This window comes from Diabrotica virgifera, chromosome 9 (assembly GCF_917563875.1).
Source record: "Diabrotica virgifera virgifera chromosome 9, PGI_DIABVI_V3a".
NCBI classification, from domain to species: Eukaryota; Metazoa; Arthropoda; class Insecta; order Coleoptera; family Chrysomelidae; genus Diabrotica; species Diabrotica virgifera.
In genome coordinates this window covers 190,839,417-190,860,604 of record NC_065451.1, presented here as the reverse complement: position 1 = coordinate 190,860,604, position 21,188 = coordinate 190,839,417, and the positions used below count along the sequence as shown (strand labels likewise).

Below are 21,188 nucleotides of genomic sequence, written 5' to 3'. Positions count from 1 at the left end.
AATTGTAAAATAGTTTAAAAGTTATTTGATTTGTTTATCCCAAATTCATTTTTTTGCAACACTATAAGTCAGAAAATGCTGAAGTTACAGTAATACTTTGGATAGTTTATGAAAGAAGAAGATTTACACTATTAATTTAATTTAAAAAAAAATGACAAAAAATAATTCTAAATATTGCAAAATTATTTTGCAAGAACATGTGAATTAAAAAAGGGAGGGGCTAACTTCGTCCCTAATTGTCCTAGGATAATTGTTTTTCTTTCTAAATGTGTATAAAAATTCAGTCTTTCTAAAAATGAAAAAATATTTTTTCTACGGGTAACGGTTTAATTGTTATTCTAATTGTTTATAAATAAGCAAAAAATCGACATGTTTTTGCAAAATAATTTTACACTGTTTAAAATTACTTTTTGTCATTTTTTTTTAATTAAGTTAATAGTATAAATGTTCTTCTTTCATAAACTGTCCGAAGTTTTACTGTAACCTCAGAATTTTCTGACTTATAGTGTTGCAAAAAAAATTAATTTGGGATAAACAAATTAAATAACTTTTAAACTATTTTACCAATTGCTTTGAAATTTAGGGTATGATTTAAGCACCAGAAGTCTCAGCATTCCGTGTAATAAGAAGGTTCTAAGTTAATTTTTACATAAGTTATGAATATTTATAAAAACTCAAAATTTATTATTTATTTTGCAATTTTCTAAGCAAGCGATAAGGATAGACATATTCAGCGAACGCCATATTGAAGTTTTTTTATACGATTTATGAGATTTTTACTCTCAAATTTGTTTAAAATGCTTAACTTTATGGTAATAGACGAACAAAGCGAAAATTTACCGTTTTTTGATCTTCATTAGTTTATAACTATGTATATCATCAAAATCGGCTGCAGGAAACATATGTTATTATTATAGATGTCCATACTACTCAAAAAATTTGGTTTCGGCCTGGAGAAAAATCTTATTTCTCTGGACTATCACATCTACATTAATAATGCTACATTTGGTTGTGATTGGTATTCTTCTTAAAATCATGTAATTCGATAGGTTACCGACTTATTTGCTTCTAAAAAGTCAAATGAACTTTAATTTTACAATAAATCTACATGTGTAAACAATAAGACCCCGTTCACATGACAGGCGCTTATCGCGCGTTTTGATAACGCGCGATCACAACTACATACATTTTACTTGAGACCGTTCACATGCTAACGTGCGTTTTAATGACCTAAGCGCCTGTCATGTGAACGGGCTCTAAGAGCCCGTTTATGTTACAATGAGCCCGTTTTGATAACGCATGATTACAACTACATACATCTTACTTGAGACCGTTAACATGCTAACGCGCGTTTTGTCATTAAAACGGGCGTTGGCATGTGAACGGTCTCAAATGAAGTGTATGTAATTGCAATCACGCGTTACCAAAACACGGCGCCTGTCATGCAGTGGTGTCATGGCAAAATTAGCAGTGCAGGAACGCACTTTCCTTAACTTTTTTACAAGTAAAACATTACTCTATGTTTTTTTAATACAAGTTACGTCTGCATATTTTAAAATGTGTATGCATTTGCTTAATTCAAAAAGTTTATGATTTATTTATAAAACCTAAATTCTTTCTTTTTTTTTTCTTTTTTTAACCAGTGCCGGAACGGCGTTCCCGCGCGTTCCAGCACCATGACATGACACCACTGCTGTCATGTGAACGGGCTCTAACAAATTCAAGTAGGTAAGTAATAAAAGTAAAAAAAATAAAAAACTTTAAAATAAATGTTCAATATTTCCACCATTTACTTTAATACACTTTATGATCCGGTTTCGATAGTTTTTTTTTAATATTTACTTTATTTTTTGTTTTTGTTTTTTAATTCAATTACCGATTTGTTTTTTTTTACTTTACCGATTTAATTGAACTTGAATTTAAGTATTTAAATAGGGAAGTAAGATTTTGGTTGTTTGTAACAGTTTTCTAAAATAGAATCAAGTGAAAATATTTAAAGATACTTACAGCTCAACGCTGTGGATTGTAGACGTTGGACAGTTATCATTCACTTTCACGTGGCAGTGTTTGTGGCATTTTATCAAACAATCCCTACACTCGTACCCCTGTTTACCGAATCTTCTTGCTATACTCTTCCCACAAACTTGACATACGGTGCCACTGAAAAATATTAGTTCAATTACTAAAATTAAGTTAAATTAGATAAAATTAAATACATATTAATACATGTAATATTAAAGAAAACTAAGTAAAATTGAATAAAACTAATTAAAATTAAAAAAAAATAAGATTAAATGAAATCAAATAAAAATAATGAAATAGCTTCAGAACAATATCAAATAAAAATAAATAAAATTATATAAAATTAAATTTAATTATAGAAAATAAAATAAAATTAAATAAAATTAATTAAAAATCAAATTAAAATCAAATAAAATTATATAAAATTAAATAAAATTAATTAAAAATCAAATTAAAATCAAATAAAATTATATAAAATTAAAAATTATACATATACAAAATTCTAGAAAATTAAATATCCAAATAAAGTTAAATAAAATTAAACAAAATAAATCCAATCGGGTCTAATCGTATATATTCGAAGTTTTGGGATAAGAAGATCGAACCTACCGACGAATAAATAAGAACATAATTACGGAGTGATGACAACATGATGATGAAACCGGACATTATAGTTTAAGTTTAAGTAAAAGTTAAAGAAATCACTAAATGATAAGAGGATTACAGAAAAAAATGACTACAGAAAACGACTTTTTCACTTACCCTTGTAAATGTTTGGCAACAAACGTGTGATCATTGAAAATATGGAGTTTGGTTCCTTTTTTTCTCCATTTATTCTTCTGTGCTAATGACAGCGGTACGAGGTAGTGCCTCTTGATTCCGTTTTCTACAGTTTCTAGCACCAAAGTACTGGCTTCGTTGATGTACGTCCTCGTGGACGCACTGCTCATCCCCGAAGCTTCTGAAAGACTAGACCTCCTGGAAGTCTCGTCCATTGATCGCTGGCCAGGTACGTTGAGGCGATAACCTAAAAAACGATGATTCGTTTAGCTATTTTTTTTTTAATTAAAATATGTTCTTATTCTCTCACTACTACTATCTTTCTTTTATATCTGATAATTTATAGCAAACACAACTATAAATTACTAGCTTATCCGGTAATTCGAATTGATATTATGTAAGTATAATTCAAATAGTCACAGTATTAAAGAAGTCCGAAGATAAAATCTGTAGTAGGTCAAAAACTGGTATTGGTATGGTATATTTCAGAGTTCTTAAGTTTATCTTTATCCACTACACAAAAAACTTTCATTTTACCATCTCTGTGAGACACATTCACTGGCATCGCAAAAAAGTACCGTCTTCATCTTGAAAACATGATGGAAAGACAAAGGGAGAAGCAGAACAATCCGTCAACTGAAAAGAATGGGTCTGGCCCAAAAATTCTGGTGTTTAAGGTTCAACAAGCTCTGTGAGTAATGAAGATTCAAAAGGGTCCTGGTTATGATAACGTACATACACAAGTTATTCAAATATTTGACACAATGCATCTCACGTATTTGTCGAAAACCAATAGTTGGGCGAGTGATTTACAGAAAACCAACTCAACCAATAGTCCATGTGGTGAGACCGCTTCCGTCGGAAAAACATTTCTAATTCGGTTTCCCTGCGGATTCATATTCAAAAATGTCCCCTTTAAACAAATCTGAAGGGTGCCGGACGGAATTTTTGGGCAGAAATTGTTTAAACAATTTTTTTAAACAAATACATAAGATCACTGTCTATTGCTCCAAAAAATATATTTTCAAGTTTTTTGGGTCATTCTAAACAAGAAACGTATCTTGTGATTTTTCTCAAAAATTGACAGTTTTCGAGTTATACGCGATTGAAAATCTAAAAAAATGCGAAAATACGCATTTTCGAGGCTTAAAAACTACTAAATTAGTATTTTTAAGGGTGCCAATAACTTCGATTAAAGTTTAAACATTCCTTTTCAAGATTCCGAAGAGTGATCGGGTCTATCTTTAATTTAGACCGTAGTTTTTTAATTGTTAATTATGCGTGTCCATCCGGTTTTCTTGTCGGTGCGGCGCGCACTATTTTCAAAAATCTCCTATTCTCCTCCGAAAAATATTTTTTCTAGATTCTTTGGGACATTCTAAATAAAATAAGTTTCTTGACATTTTTCTCAAAAGTTAATAGTTTTAAAGTTATAAGCGATTTAAAATCCGAAAAATGACAAAAAAACAAATTTTCGCATTTTAAATCGCTTATAACTTTAAAACTAGTAACTTTTGAGAAACATGTCAAGAAATTTATTTTATTTAGAATGTCCCAAAAAATCTAGAAAAAATATTTTTCGGAGGAAAATAGGAGATTTTTGAAATAGAGCGCGCCGCACCGGCCAAAAAATCGGATGGACATGCATAATTAACAATTAAAAAACTACGGTCTAAATTGAAGTTAGACCCGATCACTCTTCGGAATCTTGAAAAGGAATGTTTAAACTTTAATCCAAGTTATTGGCACCCTTAAAAATACTAATTTAAATATGAGTTTTTAAGCCTTGAAAATGCGTATTTTCGCATTTTTTAGATTTTAAATCGCCTATAACTCGAAACAAAAACTGTCAATTTTTGAGAAAAATCACAATTTTCTTGTTTAGAATGACCCAAAAAAACCTAAAAATATATTTTTTGGAGCAATAAAAGGTGATCTTATGTATTTGTTTAAAAAAATTGTTTAAACAATTTCTGCCCAAAAATTTCGTCCGGCGCCCTTCAGATTTGTTTAAAGGGGGACATTTTTGAACATGAATCCGCAGAGAAACCGAATTAGAAATGTTTTTCAGACGGGAGCGGTCTCACCACATGGACTACAACGGATATTTAAGTTATCATTCAACCCACAACATAAATATCAAAAAGGAATCATCAAGTCACTATGATATGTTATAGACCAAAACACCTATTTTTCTCCCTCTCTTGTCGTTTCCCCATTACTGAGAATAGTGATTTCCTCCAATACTCCTAACAAATTTTCTCCATTGATCTCTATCTTCAACTGCTCTAACGGTTTCGCAGAATGAGTAGCTCGCTGCATTCTGAATTTTGTCGGACCATCTGGTTGGTCTTCTCAGGGGAAACGATCAATACCTCCAAATTATCGTCATCTCTTCGAACCACGTGACCAAAGAACTGTAGAATTCGCTGTGGACATATTATGGAGAGCCCTTTCTTAATGCCAAGGGGATTGAAATGGAAACATTTGTCTGATAAGTTGTCCAAGGTATGCGCAGCTTTCTTCTCCATCACCATATCTCAAAGACTCATCACTATTCAACTGACTAACATGTTACAGAAATACCAGATAGTAAACAGCTTTGTCTATCTCGGGTATAGTATAACTAACGATGGTAACTGTGAAGCAGAAGTTCGGAAACGTATTGGTATGGCAAAAAATGCGATGAGTCGCCTAACTAAAGTTTGGAAAGACAGATCTATCTCTCAAAATATCAAGATGAGACTGGTGAATGCCCTTGTATTCTCAATATTTCTATACGGAGCAGAGACCTGGACTCTTCACGCATGCGAGCGCCAAAAAATTGATGCCTTTGAGATGTGGTGCTGGATAAGAATGCTGCGCATACCTTGGACAGCTCATAGGACAAACGTTTCCATTCTAAATCAACTCAACATTAAAAAAAGGCTGTCCACAATATGTCTGCAACGAATTCTGCAATTCTTTGGTCACGTGGTTCGCAGAGGTGACGACAGTTTGGAGAGATTAATTGTTTCTGGAAACGTTCCGGGGAGAAGATCAAGAGGACGATCACCATCTAGATGGTCTGACCAAATAAAGCATTCAGCTGGAAACTCATTCTGCGAAGCTCTTAGAGCATATGAAGATAGAGACCAATGGAGAAACATTGTTAGGAATATTGGAAGAAATCGCGATCCTCAGTAATGTGGAAACGACAATAGAGAGAGATATCTCAAAGACATAAGATTTTTGGAGTTCTTGTGTATGAAGAGTCCAGGTTTCTGCCTCGTATAGAAATATGTATTGAGAATACAAGTGCATTCGCCAATATCATCTTTACTTTTTGACTGATAGATCTATCTTTCCAAAATTTAATGCGGCTCACAGCATTTTCTGCCATACCAATGCTACGCAGTTGCCATCATTAGTTATACTAGATCTAAGACAGCTGAAGCTGTCTACTATCTGGTATTCCTGAAAGTAGTTACTCAATTGCGCAAGAGTCCACCGAACCCAGTGTAAAAAACATAGAGGTTTTGGAATAAAGGCAATTTTTGTTTTTATTCGATTCAGAGTTGGACCACCATCTCCATATAGCTATTTCAGCATCCCATGCATCTTCAGTGAAGTTATGCAGTCACAACTCTGAAGCGAATATTAACAACCCTGCCTATTTAAGGGAAACCATCGCGATACAATAATTCTACCTTTTGAGACGCAATCTAGCGACATCTCTCGCAATACGAGGAAAACAACGAAAAGCCTTAGATACAAAGTTTACTAGTTTTTAAACAATTAGAATAATTGAAACAAAAATATAATAAACAATATTTTAAATCCAAGACTTTTGGTTAATAAACTGCTTTCTAGCTGCATCCTGTATCTCTGGATGTTACAATATACAGTGCGGTGGAATAAGTGTTGCCCCCCCCTGTTAACTTGTTTATTTTAAGAACATAAGCACAACGATCGAACAGGTCGATTTTTAAACTAACCATAGTATATTATAGCATCAACGTTTCGAACTTTACGCGATCCCTCTTCAGGTGACAGGCATAACTTTGATTTTTTTAAATGGTAAAGTACATCATGTGACACCTCATTTAACAGCTCTTAAAATACTGATTTCAAAAATGTATAATACTTTAATCCTTTTTGAGATCGCAGGCCCAAAATTTCGGTCGAGCTCTTTTTAAACGCATTTATTTTTTTCGAATTCTGAGAAAACTAATAGGTATTTTTGAAAAATTTAAACGCAGAATGAAAGATTAGATTATTACCGAGGGCTGACAGTCCCTTAGAATAAACAAAAAGTTTCTTTTGAATGATATATTTGAAATTAAAAATCACACTAAATTTTTTCTTTTTTCCACCACTGTGACTTATTAAAATAAACATTACAGGAGTTCTCAGGGACTTTGGACCATCGAGAATACCGTAATATTTCATTCTGCGTTTAAATTTTTCAAAAATATTTATTGGTTTTTTCAGGATTCGAAAAAAATGATTGCATTTAGAAAGAATTCGACCGAAATTTTTCGCCTACGCTCTCAAACAGGATTAAAGTATTATACATTTTTGAACTCAGTATTTTAAGAGCTTTCAAATGAGGTGTCACATGATGTACTTTCCCATTTAAAAAAATCAAAGTTATGGCTGTTACCTGAAGAGGTATAGCGTAAAGTTCGAAACGTTGATGCTATAATATACTATGGTTAGTTTAAAAATCAACCTGTTCGAGCGTTTTGCTTATATTCTTAAAATAAACAAGTTAACAGGGGGGGCAACACTTATTCCACCGCACTGTATAAGCACAAGAGACGACGAAAATAGGAGAAAGCAAATAGAGGTTTTGGTTATCAAAAAACTTTCCAGATGTCTGGCGGGGTCAGTGTCCCCAATTGGGTACTTTTTTCCTTTGTTTCTTTGTATCATTCTATTAATGTCTATATTCGTTGATATTACTTACACATTTACTAGTAAATAAAAACAAACCCAATTTTTTTATTACTTATACTTACGATATCATGTGAAGACTTGGCAAGTCTAAGTATTAGTAAATTGTAATTTTGAATCTAATCAAACATTGACTTAAGTTGGTCCCGCAACTAATAAGTTGATACGTCCGGCGTACATTATAAACATTGTTTCAAGATCACAAAAGTTGATCTTTGTTCTCCTCCTCTATCTTCTCTCCTTCGTGATGTAGTGGCGTCATGTAATTTCTTTGACTATTTCTGTTTGTTAGTAAGTAAAACTGTCAAAATAAATTACAGCTTTATTTGGTAATTAGTATTTTTCAAGCTTAGCCAAAGGACTACACATGCAGTTCCAATGAAGCAAAATATTTCTGAGACATATTAAGTCGCGATTCTATGTCTTTAACCATTCAAAAAATATCAATTTTAGATAGCCATTAATGCCGTTTAACATGCTAGTAAAAACCAAAATTTCATCGTTCAATGATTTGTCAAAAATCACTTCAGGTGATATATATCATTATAATAATTATTATAGGTCTCATCTATAGATGATCTATATCTAAAACTCATAAAGAGGTCATTATATACTATAACTAATATATCCTCATATCAAAATCAAGTTTCAAAAACCAACGAAGTGACAACCAGATTTCACCTAGGTGCCACTAGTGAAGATGAACGTACCTATTAAGTTTACTCTTAAATTGAAATGCAGATGAGGAATGAATGAAAAAAACGAGGAAACTCCTTGTTTTGGGCTTTTCAAACCTCTTCAAGCAAGGAACTGGTCTTTCTGTAGCTGTAGCTATATCCGCACTAGGTTAGGTATCATTGTGCAATGATATTGGAAAACACAAATACCTTCTTCTCTTGTTCTTTGTATTAATCCTTGCGGTATTCTTAAGGAGTGTTTCTGAGGACTTCCATTCTATAGGAATTGTGGTGCCTACAGAGTTCGGCGAACATAAATAGGAGATGTGACCTGAAGAGTGGATGCCATCTGTGGACAAGACGCTTTGAGGACGCTTCGAGTCCCAGTATTAAGATGGGTATAATATAACGAGGATTTGAGTGAAGGTTTGGCAGACAGTGTTATAACTAATCGACGTGGAAATTGAGTGGACATAAATGTAGTAGGCAACCTCGGTACAAAATGAACAAGAGTCTAGGAAGCGACCGCATAACGGCTGAAATGATAACGAGCTGAAATAAGCGAACTAAATAATCTGTCATACAGATAGGACTGCAAATGAATCTACACTCACCGGCACAAAATTCCGCCACCCAAAATTTTTGATTAAGTTTGACAATTTATAACTGTATTATTTGTACTCCGATTTTCAAGATTCTAGCATCAGTTTGTAGGGACATGTATTGATGTCATTTGTTATTATTCCGGCAACAAATTTTTTTTGCTTAGATGGCATTATACGGGGGTGCATATATTATACGGGGGATGCTGCATACATCATTATTGGTCTTATTATTGTTTTATATATATTCATTTTTGTTTGTTTGGTCAATATTTTACTCTTTAGTAGTTTTCTATTTGCTTGGTATACCCGGTTTGTCGCAGTTATTCTTTCTTCGATCTCCGTTTCTCTTCCCCCTTTGTTGTTTATCATAACGCCCAGGTATTTAAATTTCTGTACTTCTTCGAATTTTTTATTTCCTATCCTTATCTCTCTGTTTTGTTCTGCTTTTCCGAGTTTCATTAATTTTGTTTTCTTTTCATTAATTCTTAGTCCCATCTTCTTTCCCTTTTCTTCAATCTCCATTAGTAATTTTTTTCATGATTTTTCGTGTTTTTGTTACTATCGCTATATCATCTGCATAGGCGATTAGTTGGTAACCTGATGCTTTTAGGTTTCCCTTGTGGATCTTTCTTAACAAAAATTCTACTGCCAGGTTAAATAGTGTTGCTGATAGTGAGTCACCTTGTCTCACTCCTTTATTTATTTCGAATTCTTCTGTTTCCCCTTTTTGTGTTAGAATACTAATTTTTGATTTGTTCATTGACATTTTTATTAGATTTCTTAGTTTTATACTTACTCCTTGATATTTTAGGGCTTTCATTATTTCCTTTCTCTTTATTTTCCTTTCTCTTCTAGAGTCAAAGGCTTGTTCAAAGTCTATAAATAATATTTCTATTTCGTGTTGATGTTCGTGTGCTTTTTTCATGATTTGTTTAATGGTATGTATTGCATCTGTTGTTGATCTGCCTTTTACGAAGCCGCATTGGTATTGTCCTATGATATTTTTTGTTTCATCCGTTAACCTCTTTTGTATTATTGACGATAATATTTGATAGACAACGTTTAATAGTGTAATACCTCTGTAGTTCTTACACTCATACTGGTCGCCTTTTTTATGAATCGTTATAATCTGTCCAATTTCCCACTCGTTCGGCATTGTCTCCTCTTTCCATATTTTTTTAATCAATTCATGTATGTTTTCATGCAATATGTCACCTCCGTATTTTATTAGTTCTAGATTTATTCCGTCCTTCCCAGGTGCCTTTCCATTATTCCCATTCGTTATAATCTTTTTTACTTCTTCTAATGTTGGTTCCTGTGTGATCGTTTCTTCTTCGTCCTCGTCTTCTATTTCATCATTTATAACTGGTTCAATTAGTAATTCTTTAAAGTGACTTGTCCATATTTCTTTATATTATTTATCTTCCTCTACAATTTTACCTTGTTTGTTTTTTTATTCCTTTTAGTTTACCTTTGAATGTTCTATTGTTTTCTTTTATTTTATTATAGAATTTTTTTGAATTTCTGTTATATTTTTCGTTCACTATTTCCTGAATCTTTAAATCTGTCCATTGTCGTTTTTGTTTTCTGTTTATTTTTTTGCCCTCATTTCTCAGTAATTCGTAGTTTTCTCTGTCTTCTGCCGTGTTCGTTCTTATCCATTTTAATCTCGCTTCCACTTTTTTTTCCATAATTTTTTGACATTCGATATTGTACCATTATTTTTTCTTCTCCTTCTTCTTTTTGCCAATTGTTTTTTCTGCTGCTTCCTGTATGGCGTCTTTTATGCAGCTCCACTCCCGTTTCACATCAACACATTCTTGATTGTCGTCCATTATTAGATATTTTTCTAGTTCTTCCTGATATTTCCTTCTTACTTGCTCTTATTTTAGTTCTTCAGTGTCCCATTTCGTTTGTTTGCTTTGCCTAGGATGACGGCGAATAACTTTTTTTAATTCATCCCATAAATGCTCAATAGGATTGAGATCTGGGCTGCATATGGGCCATTCTAATCTTATCAATCCAACCTCTATTTTATGAGTCAAGTCAATCCGTGTTTTTATTTACAAAAAATGGTATAGCTCTTACAAGAAAAGAGATACTCGGATAATTCAAAAAACAAAATTTTAGTGATGCCTCCAGGATAATATGACAGTACTATGAAACAAAATCAGCTATTCCATTTTTCCACAGAATTTTTTAAAGTTAGGAGAAAATACAACGCTTTTATTCACCCCTGTATAATGCCATGGAAGCAAAAATTTTTGTTATCGGAATAATCACAAACGACATCAATACAATCTACAAACTGGTGCAAGAATCTTGAAAATCGGAGCACAAATAATAAAGTTATAAATTGTCAAACTTAATCAAAAATTTTGGGTGGCGGAATTTTGTACCGGTGAGTTTACATAAAACCAAAACATTAAGCCATATATAGTTCGAATAATATAATCATTGATAACACACTAATAGAAAATGTCCAAAACTATATGTACCTTGGACATACCATCAAGTTGGGTAAGGAAATCTAAAGTTCTGAAGTTGTCCGGAGGGTTTAACTAATATGCGCTTCCATTAGTTAATTAAACTTCATATTTAAGGGTACGGATAGCTTCAAAAGAAAAAGTCTATGATTGCTTTATATCACCAGAAGATACAAATGGACTAGAAACTATGCCTTTGACAAGGAAACAGAAAAGAAACAAAGATCAATAAAACGAGCAATGTTAAAAATATCCATAACAGACAGAATCAGAAACTCAGATATTACAAACAGAACAAAGAAAATGGCTAGTCTTAGAGGACTAATAAATGGTCGGAACCTAAGGGAATACCTGTTAAAATACAAATAATAAACAAAGATGTAAAAATACTCTGTTACGCAGACGACTCAATATTAGATCGAGATGAAGATAGTTGAGGCCATGAGAGCCAGAGTGGCCTAACTGATTTTTGATTGGCCTAACATTACTTTACATAATCAAAGAAAATGATCAGAAGCTATCAATGTTCGATTGTTTTAGTAATTGTATGTTGACCAATAATGATTCTTGGTCAACATAAAACTATTAAAACAATCGGACATTTTTAGCTTCTAATCATTATCTTTGACTATGTAAAGTAATATTAAAATCAGTTAGGCTCTCATGGCCTCGTATGTAAGACTAGTCTACAGTTTTAACATAATATAAGAACAAAATAAATTAATGTGACCAGCAAAGAACCAATCAGATGTAAAATAGAAACCGATGGCATCAGTATTAAACAAGTAATGGTAATAAAATACCTTAGAATTGCACTGTCCAGTCCAGCTATGGAGACCTGCACAAAGAAGTGAAAGATCAAGTACAAAAAGCAAATAGACTGACAACATACCTTAGTAACACTATATGGCGAAACCGACATAGTAATACTGAGATGAAGTCAGGAATTTATAAAGCCAGTGTAAGACCAATAATAATATATACATCAGAAACAAGTCGTCCCGACTTTATATCTATCCCGACATAGCCTTAACACAAAGACTATTGAAAACGGCAGAGATGAGAGTACCTATTGAGACGAATTACAGAAAATATTCTGAAAAATCGAAAGTGTAGTGAGTACAATAGAAGAAAATGTAACGTACAGTGTATAAACGAATGGACACTAAATACAAAAAGAATAGCAAAACTACAGGAGCAGAACGGGGGAGACTCGTGTGGTCAAAATAGCAAGAGATAAATCACCAATCGGCAGAAAAAGTATGGGATGGCCACGCAAAAGATGAAGTGACAACTTTTCAAATAGGTATCAATCCGCCAATGAACAAGCGAGGAACAATGAACAAGAGAGGAAATCTAACTGATTCTGACGGAAACATCATCTTAGATAAACAGAGTAAAATTAGAACGTGGAAAGAATATCTAGAAAAACTATTTGATGACGAAAGAGATAACACCTTTGAGCTAGAAGAAGAGGTAAATGATGGACCAAGAATATTACAGCAGGAAGTTTATTCTGCCATAACACAGCTAAAGGATGGCAAAGCAGCAGGTCCCGATAATATACAAGCAGAACTACTCAACAACACATACAACTCTGGACAAATACCATCAGAATGGCTGAAGTCTGAGTTTATTGCACTTCCCAAAAACCAGGAGCCAAAAGTGCGAAGAATACCGTACGATAAGCCTGATGAGTCATCTCCTAAAATTGTTCCTAAAGGTAATCCATACGAGAATTTACTAGCTATGTGAAAATCAAATTTCTCCCAACCAGTTCGGGTTCATAAATGCTGTCGGTACGAGAGAGGCTTTGTTTTCAATACAAGTCTTATTCCAGAGATGCAGAGACGTAAATTGCGACGTATACGCATGTCTGGTTGATTATGAGAAGGCGTTTGATCGAGTACAACACGCCAAGATGATGCAAATACTAAAAGAAGCAGGAATTAACAACCATGATCTGAAAATAATTAGAAACCTTTACTGAAATCAGACTGCAAACCTCAGAGTTGACGGTGAACTTACCGAATATGTCAAAATCATGCGTGGAGTGAGGCAAGGCTGCATTTTGTCCCCCCTAATTTTCAATCTTTACTCTGAAAGAATATTTATCGAAGCTTTGCACGAAACTGAAAAAGGTATTCTACTAAACGGGTACCCGCTAAATAATATCAGGTATGCAGATGACACCATAGTATTTGCGGACAACCTAGAAGACCTACAAGTCCTCATGGACAAAATCACGTATTACAGTCAACAATATGGACTCAATATAAACGTAAAGAAAACAAAGCTTATGATCGTCAGCAAGAAAAAGATAACAGAAGGTCAACTCCATATCAACCAAACCCCTGTAGAAAGAGTGAGGCACTACAACTACCTCGGCATCATAATAAATGAAGAATGGGCCAACAACCAAGAAATAAGAGCGCGCATCGGAAAAGCTAGATCCATCTTCAACCGTATGGGGGCAGTTTTCAAGAGCCACAACCTTTCTCTTGGTATAAAAGTAAGAATGCTGAGATGTTACGTCTTCTCTGTCCTTTTTTGGTGTTGAATCATGGACCTTGAACGAGGATATGTGCCGAAAATTGGAAGCATTTGAGATGTGGCTATATCGGAGAATTCTTAAAATCCCATGGACTGATCGGGTCACAAATGAGGAGGTTCTTAGAAGAATGGGGAAGAACCGAGAAGTACTAACCACCATCAAATCTCGAAAGTTGGAATACTTTGGACCCATTATGCGAAATAAATCCAGATATGCCCTCCTACAAGCCATCCTGCAAGGAAAAATATTTGGAAAGCGAGGTCCAGGAAGAAGAACATCCTGGTTAAAGAACCTCAGAACCTGGTTCAATACAACATCTGTGCAGCTTTTCCGCGTTGCTGCAGATATGGTGAAGATTGCCATGATGATCGCCAACATTCGTCACGGATAGGCACATCAAGAAGAAGAATGAACAAGCAGAATTGATTAAAAAGAGGAAGAAAAAGAAATCGATTGATTCTATTTATTGCGTGGACTCCAGTATCGTGGCCGAACACGTGTCACAACATGTGACAGATAATAGTTTGAAGGCCGCTACTAAGATGGGTAGATAATAATTGAAAAATAGCGAGAAAAACCTGAAGAAAAGTCGCAGAAAAGTAAGAAAGAGCTATAAAGAGGCTTATATCTAGCAATAGATTGATGAGGTCTAGAGGAAGATATAAATATAAAATAAATATTAAACACATAGGTACATTATTAAAAACTATAGTTCTCTAAATGTAGTAGTAATGTAGTATATCGCTGAGATATGATCTGGGCCTCGATTTTTGACCCTTCGCTTCGTTATCGAACGTATTCGTTTCGTATCTGTTTAGTATATGAAGCGAATACGTTCGATAATGAAGCGAAAGGTCAAAAATCGAGGCCCTGGGACGTTGTCAGCAGTGAATGATTTAGAGCTAGTCTTTATACAAGTCAATAAAATAGTAAAACAAATTATATACTTACTTTCATCATGTCGCCCTCGATCTGCTGACACAGACCTATTCAGGGAATCATCACGTCCTAGATCATTTTCTGGACCAGCAGATTTTGATCTGTTCATCGACTTGCCAAGTCTTCTCTTAATCGTTCCGAAGAAGTCTCTACGTTTCCTAGACCTACCTCTAAATTCTAGATTTTGTTGAGATTCGTTCTGGAGCTGTGGTGATGTGGTGTTTGTAAAGCTATAGTCACCGGGCTAAAATATAACATACGTATTAACAGAAGTAACGGGAAAAAGAAGATGGAACAGTTATACAGTGGGCATCTAAACTATTTCCTTCATAACGTATTTTCTGAACCGCAAACTGAAACAAATCTTAAGCTCCAGCTTAGCTCAGCTCAGCTTAGAGATAGGGCCGCTTGAAATCTCACTTACGTTGCATCATAATTTTCGATTCTTCTCTAAGCACTCCACGGGGCAATCTATTGTGGCAAGCTGAAAATTGATCTAAGACGCGCATGTTTCGTAAGCTGAGCTTAATGCAAGTCTTAAGCTTAAGATCTGTTGGTGCAACCAGCCATAAGACATATATCTTGGACAGACACCATTTTATAATTGGTGTAATAGTCATATTTATAGGATCATATGGCAAGTAATACTACGTTTGAAAATTAGTTCCTAATTCTTTTCAACGATACCTAAACGACTAAAACCTGGTTTGATTCAAAATGACCTCACGAAATGGTGCTCGGTTGCATCTACCAGCTCGAAATCCGCTCTGCTCTTCTTCTTCTTGGTTTTTGTTTTCTTCTTCGATCATATCTTTGATTATTCTTCCATATATCCTACTCACCGTACTCGTTACTGATAGCCCTCAGTAGTTATTGCAGTCTAATTTATTACCTTTTTTATGTATCGAGGTTATGAAAGCTGTTTTCCATTCCTCTGGGATGCTTTCTTCATTGACGTACTTTGTGAATATGTATGCAAGAGATCTAAACAATTTCTGAGTCACTACTGATTCATCAATTAGTAGTTGTTTGCCTTCTATATTTAGTTCATTTTGTGCTTGTTATTTGTATTTTGATCTTTCTTCGGTAAGTAGATTCTTATAATGATGTATCCATCTTTTTGTTGGTATTAGCTGTATTGTAAAGAATGCCATTGCCTTAACTTGATCATTCAGTTTGTTGACTAGATCTAACACTATGTGAATTTCTTTGTAATAAATATTATAACGTTTTAAAATACAAAGAAATGCCGCATCTGAAAATGCTTTACTTACAGAGAAACGTTAAGCAAAAATTATTATTAGTATGATAAAAAATCTAAAAAGCCAAACCTTGGATGTAGCGTTGTCATTTTTGGCGTCCTTACTTTCTCCATTGGCAGTACCATTGGATTCGTTCGTAATGTTACCATTGGTTTTTCCATTGCTCTGTTCCATACCATCAACGCCTTCATCGATGTCTTTGTCGTCGGTGTTCACTTCGATTGTTTCGATCTCTTTCCAGGCGCCGTTATTTAGCTCGACCTTAGTGTTAATTGAAAAATAAAACCAAAATGCACACACAAAAAAAATTAATGTAATAAAGCTAGTTGGATGGAATTTTAAACATATAGTTATAGCTGTTACTACTGTTCCGTGGTGTTCACGGAAACACATAAATAAAATAATATTAATAAAACGCAAACAACTGTCAATAATATATTTATTTATTTTTGGTAAAAAAAAGGCGTGACTTGTTTATATCTCGTAAGGGTTTGTTATTCTTTTGCCCAGCGAGGGTTTATGACCGACCGACGCCTACTGGGTTGTGTGAACCGGCTGGAGACTGTGTATCGACTGAACTAGGCCAATGAAGAAATAGGCCAATTCGTGAGCATACTAAATAGTGTCACAATATCATATAATTGAATCTTAGTTGTAAGACTATACGCTGTGAGCTCGTACGTAGAGGGGATATTTACAAATTCGCGAGCGCCAGTAGTGACAAGTCTGTAAACGTTTACCGGAAATTTGACATAAATGTCAAAGTGATTAATTTAAAATTAAAATTAAAAACATTAATTATAAAAAATATTAGTTGGTCAAAGCTGTGGTATATATTTTTATCTTAAATATACTTACGTTTTAAATACTGAATTTAAGTTTTTTTACTGTTCCGTAATATGTAAATATAAATTATTCTATTAATCTTAGCGCCATCTACACGATAACTGTGAAAGTATCCGAAGTAAGAAATTCATATTTGATCAATAGAACGTCAAAATGATTAGCAAAATCTTAAAAAAATCGATTACAATTTAATTACTTTTTTGCGTTGTAAATATTAAGCAATAACAATTAAATAATAAATTTAAAAATTACCGGTGAAAGTTGAATTAGTAATCCGCTAGGAGCGCCACCAGCGAAGCTCAGGAGCGCCACCAGCGAAGCTCAGAGCGTATACAGACCTTTTTATAATGAATAACTTTTTTCGTAGAATTAATAATAACTGAGTTATTGTAATAAAAATGATATTAGGTATCCGTAATTTGAAAAAAAAATTCAAAATTTCCATTAGAAGAATGTAATTGCATATTACAACAACAAGTTACGCAGACACACTGCATACAACCATTACTAAAGACCATTTATTAAAAACAATTACATCAGTATTGACGGTCCCCGAGTTTTATTAATACAAAGGGGGTGTTTCCAGGTCCTGTGGCTTTCCCATTTTCCATTTCCTTTAAGGTTCGTCTTATCTCGTCCACACTGATTGTTCTACTTCATCTTCGTCTATTGGACCTGCGCTGAAGTCTCTGTAATTTATTTCGCAATGTGGTCTTGCTTAACCCATTCGCTGCTGATCGAAGAGGATGGAACTCAGTTAGGAGCCATTTTGTTGAACGGACCTATAACTGAAGTAACCACATCACCAGCTGGCGCGGGTTGAGTCAAAAGGGGTTTGTAATATTTCTCCCACTCTGACATACCTATGGGGTTTAATTTCCCTGTTTCATTGCGATCTTTTTTGAGGTTTTCTATAAACTTCCATGCTTCAGATACTGTGTATCTGAAGTATACCAAGTTTAATCATAAATCAATTCTTACAATAGATTACACTTCTTCTATAAGTGCCGTCTCCTAATTGGAGGTTGGATATCATCATCACTATCTTTACTCTATCTACCGCTGCTCTGAAGAGTTTTGTATAAGTTCACTTAAACCAATCCCTTAAATTCTTCAACAATGACACTCTCCTTCTTCCTATACTCCTTCCTCCTCTTATCTTTCCCTGTATGATCAATCTTAGTAGTTCATATCGTTGTCTCCTTATTACGTGTCCTAGATATTGTAACTTTCTTATTTTTATCGTGTTTATAATTTCGTAGTTTGTCCACTTCTCGCAATACTTCCGTGTTAGTTTTTTTCTGTGTCCATGCTATTATAAGCATCCTTCTGTAAAACCACATTTCAAAGGACTGTAGTGTAACTTATTTATGTGTTCTTGCTTCAATGTCCAGCTTTCAAGTCCATAGCATCTGAAAGCTCTTACTCTCAGTCAGTGGCGGCTCGTATAACTTTAGGAAGGTAGTGCCAGAATCCGGGCAGCTGCCTAAATTTTTTGTGGCGGTTTTACGATATGGTCAAAAAGGATATAAAATATAAAATAGAGTATCACGATAAGCTGAATTTAATTGGGTTTTTATATTTAACTTACCAAGCATTGAAAAGCTAAAAACGTTATTCATGTGCACTTTAGATTTTTCATGGGATTTCAATTTCTCCCATATATGTACAAGATCATCGGTGCCTTTGTTTGACCAAGTCTCGTCACCTCTAAACAAAACGCATACAAAACAGAAGAGTTTATTAGTTTGTTCGCAACCACACAACCAGCTATTTTTATCATAAATAATTTTATTAAACTTACGACAGCGAAGTTTTTGTCCATTTCCACTTTGTTTTTCAATTTTTAAATCGGGTAAAGGCCGACCGAGTTCTTTAATTTGTAGTTTTTTTTCTAACGAAAAACCACCAAAAGAGTTTTTTAATATACTAATTTGATTCATTGTCAATAAATAAATTAAACGTAGAAAATAATCAAAATATTATTTTTATACCTACGACACCCACGATCACAACGCACTAACTAATAATTACAAATTAAAAAATATAGTAGAGTATAAACACAAATATACAATACAGTAGTAGACAATAAACACAATAGCGTCAAGCGAACGCGTAAAGAAACTAGAAATATGTAGATCTAAAACATTGTATCTTAAGATCCACTAACTTCCTTTTCGAGATTTCGAGCCTGGCACGGAGACTCCAATTTAAACGTATGTTAAAAGTGCAATACCGCTCTCTCTCTGTCACTTACACAGGATGCTCATACAATCTTTCTCTTTTCTCACGAGCCACTATGCCGTTCGGCACTGGGATTTTTATGATTTTCATCCTTTATCCGGTCAGCTGTGGGTGGCCAGAGTCGGTAGATTTGCATTGCGCTACACAGTTGCCAGATTTGATATAATTTATAAAAATAAAGAGAAATATTCACAAAAAAAATAAACAAGCATTAAAATGTTTTTAAGATAAAAAATATGTTTCTGCATAGTTAGCAAGGTAGTGCCATGGCTCTATGGCACTACCTCACGGGCCGCCACTGCTCTCAGTTCTAATCCAAGGTCTTTGTTGCAGAGAATTGTTTTCATTTTTACAAACGCATATCTTGCTATTTATATCCTGGCCCTTATTTCTTTTATTTGAACATTATTGTCTGAAATCCAGGTTCCTACGTATTTGTATGTATCTACTCTTTCTATCGGTACATTCCCCAAATTTATGTTTGTTTCTATATTTGTTTTTTTTTTTGTTATTATCATGTATTTGGTTTTATTATATTCATTTGAAGCATAAACATGTTTCTGTTTAAAATTTCATCCACTATTTTCGTTAGATGTTAGACACACAAAAATGACATATTAAAGTAGTTGACATTAAACCTTACCTTCACTAGCCTTTGGGAAGGTTGCTAAAATCAAAAATAAAATGATTGGTTAGTTACAAATGGTAATGGATGAATACAAATGATATACAAAGTCGTATTTCTACGCAAAATGTGGTGGATTTTGCTATGAGTACTGATTGTTATGATATGATAGAAGTAATCGTTCCTTACCCGTTGCATGCTATGAATCACCAGGGTATTTGTGTTCGGATTTTGCCTATTTCTATCTAAGTCTCTGTATCCCATGTCAGGTAAATGATTGCCGTTTGTAAGGGCATCTGTAAAATAAGTAATGTATTAAAAAATTATTGTAGATTTTTCCTTAATTGATCAACTAAATTAAAATATAGAGAGTTGAGAACAAAAAGAAAAGTATTCACCACAGATCAAACAAACAAAATAATTTAAAACAGAATATATGAACATCCATTACCTCCATATACAGAGTGAGTTTTATGTACGGAACGCCTCAATGATCTCGGAAATGACTTATACGAATTTTATAGATTTTGGTGGGTAATGGTCTTCTAATGCGGCCGATATTATAGTGATATTTACGTTGATGTCAGATCGTCCGTTTTTCTGGAAATCTAATGAACTTTCTTATTTCAAATGGAACACCCTGTATATCCGTTTTGAAGTCCTTAAGAAATGCTGATTATTGTTCGTGTTATATTGCCAATACCTAAATGCCACAATTTCGGAGTTATTGCTACATTTATTAAAAAAAAAATTAAACGAAAAGTATAAAAATCTATTTTTTCGGTCCGCAGACGTTATTTTAGGTTTTTTGGATCATTGGAAACAAGAAAGGTCTGTTGTAATTTTTCTCGTCGATCGTTTTTGAGTTATAAACAATTTAAAACTAAAAAAAACAAACAAAACGAAAAATTACGATTTTCAAGGCTCAAAAACACAAGTCAAAAATATATTTTTTTAAATTACGAAGTGAATAAAATTCAAGTTTAAACCTTCTTTTATCGACTCACCATAAGATTTTTTGCCATGTTTTATTCTAAATCATCGTTTTTTAATTGTTAATGAAGTGATTATGAGAGAACGGGCGATCGCATTAACAACTAAAAAACAATGTTTTAAAGTGAAAAAGGCCCAAATTACTCCGGGACCGATAAAATAAGGTTGAACTTAAATTTGGGCATTTTGTAATTTCAAAAATAATATTTTTACTTAT

The 21,188-nt window shown here is 33.7% G+C and overlaps 1 protein-coding gene across 8 annotated transcripts in view; it reads right to left on the bottom strand.

Annotated features, from left to right (window-relative positions):
- Nucleotides 1-21,188, bottom strand: part of LOC126892895 (phospholipid transfer protein C2CD2L) — a 254,093-nt gene that overhangs the window by 10,823 nt on the left and 222,082 nt on the right. For 2 of the 8 annotated variants that reach the window (XM_050662719.1, XM_050662718.1), the window contains exons 9-14: nt 20,168-20,274; nt 19,997-20,020; nt 16,333-16,524; nt 15,014-15,245; nt 2,785-3,049; nt 2,008-2,160 (exon numbers count right to left, since the gene is read on the bottom strand). In XM_050662719.1, coding sequence (XP_050518676.1) covers nt 2,008-2,160; nt 2,785-3,049; nt 15,014-15,245; nt 16,333-16,524; nt 19,997-20,020; nt 20,168-20,274 — 973 coding nt within the window. The remainder of the gene's footprint in view (nt 1-2,007; nt 2,161-2,784; nt 3,050-15,013; nt 15,246-16,332; nt 16,525-19,996; nt 20,021-20,167; nt 20,275-21,188) is intronic. The other 6 variants (XM_050662721.1, XM_050662723.1, XM_050662725.1 and 3 more) reach the window with 6 other exon arrangements.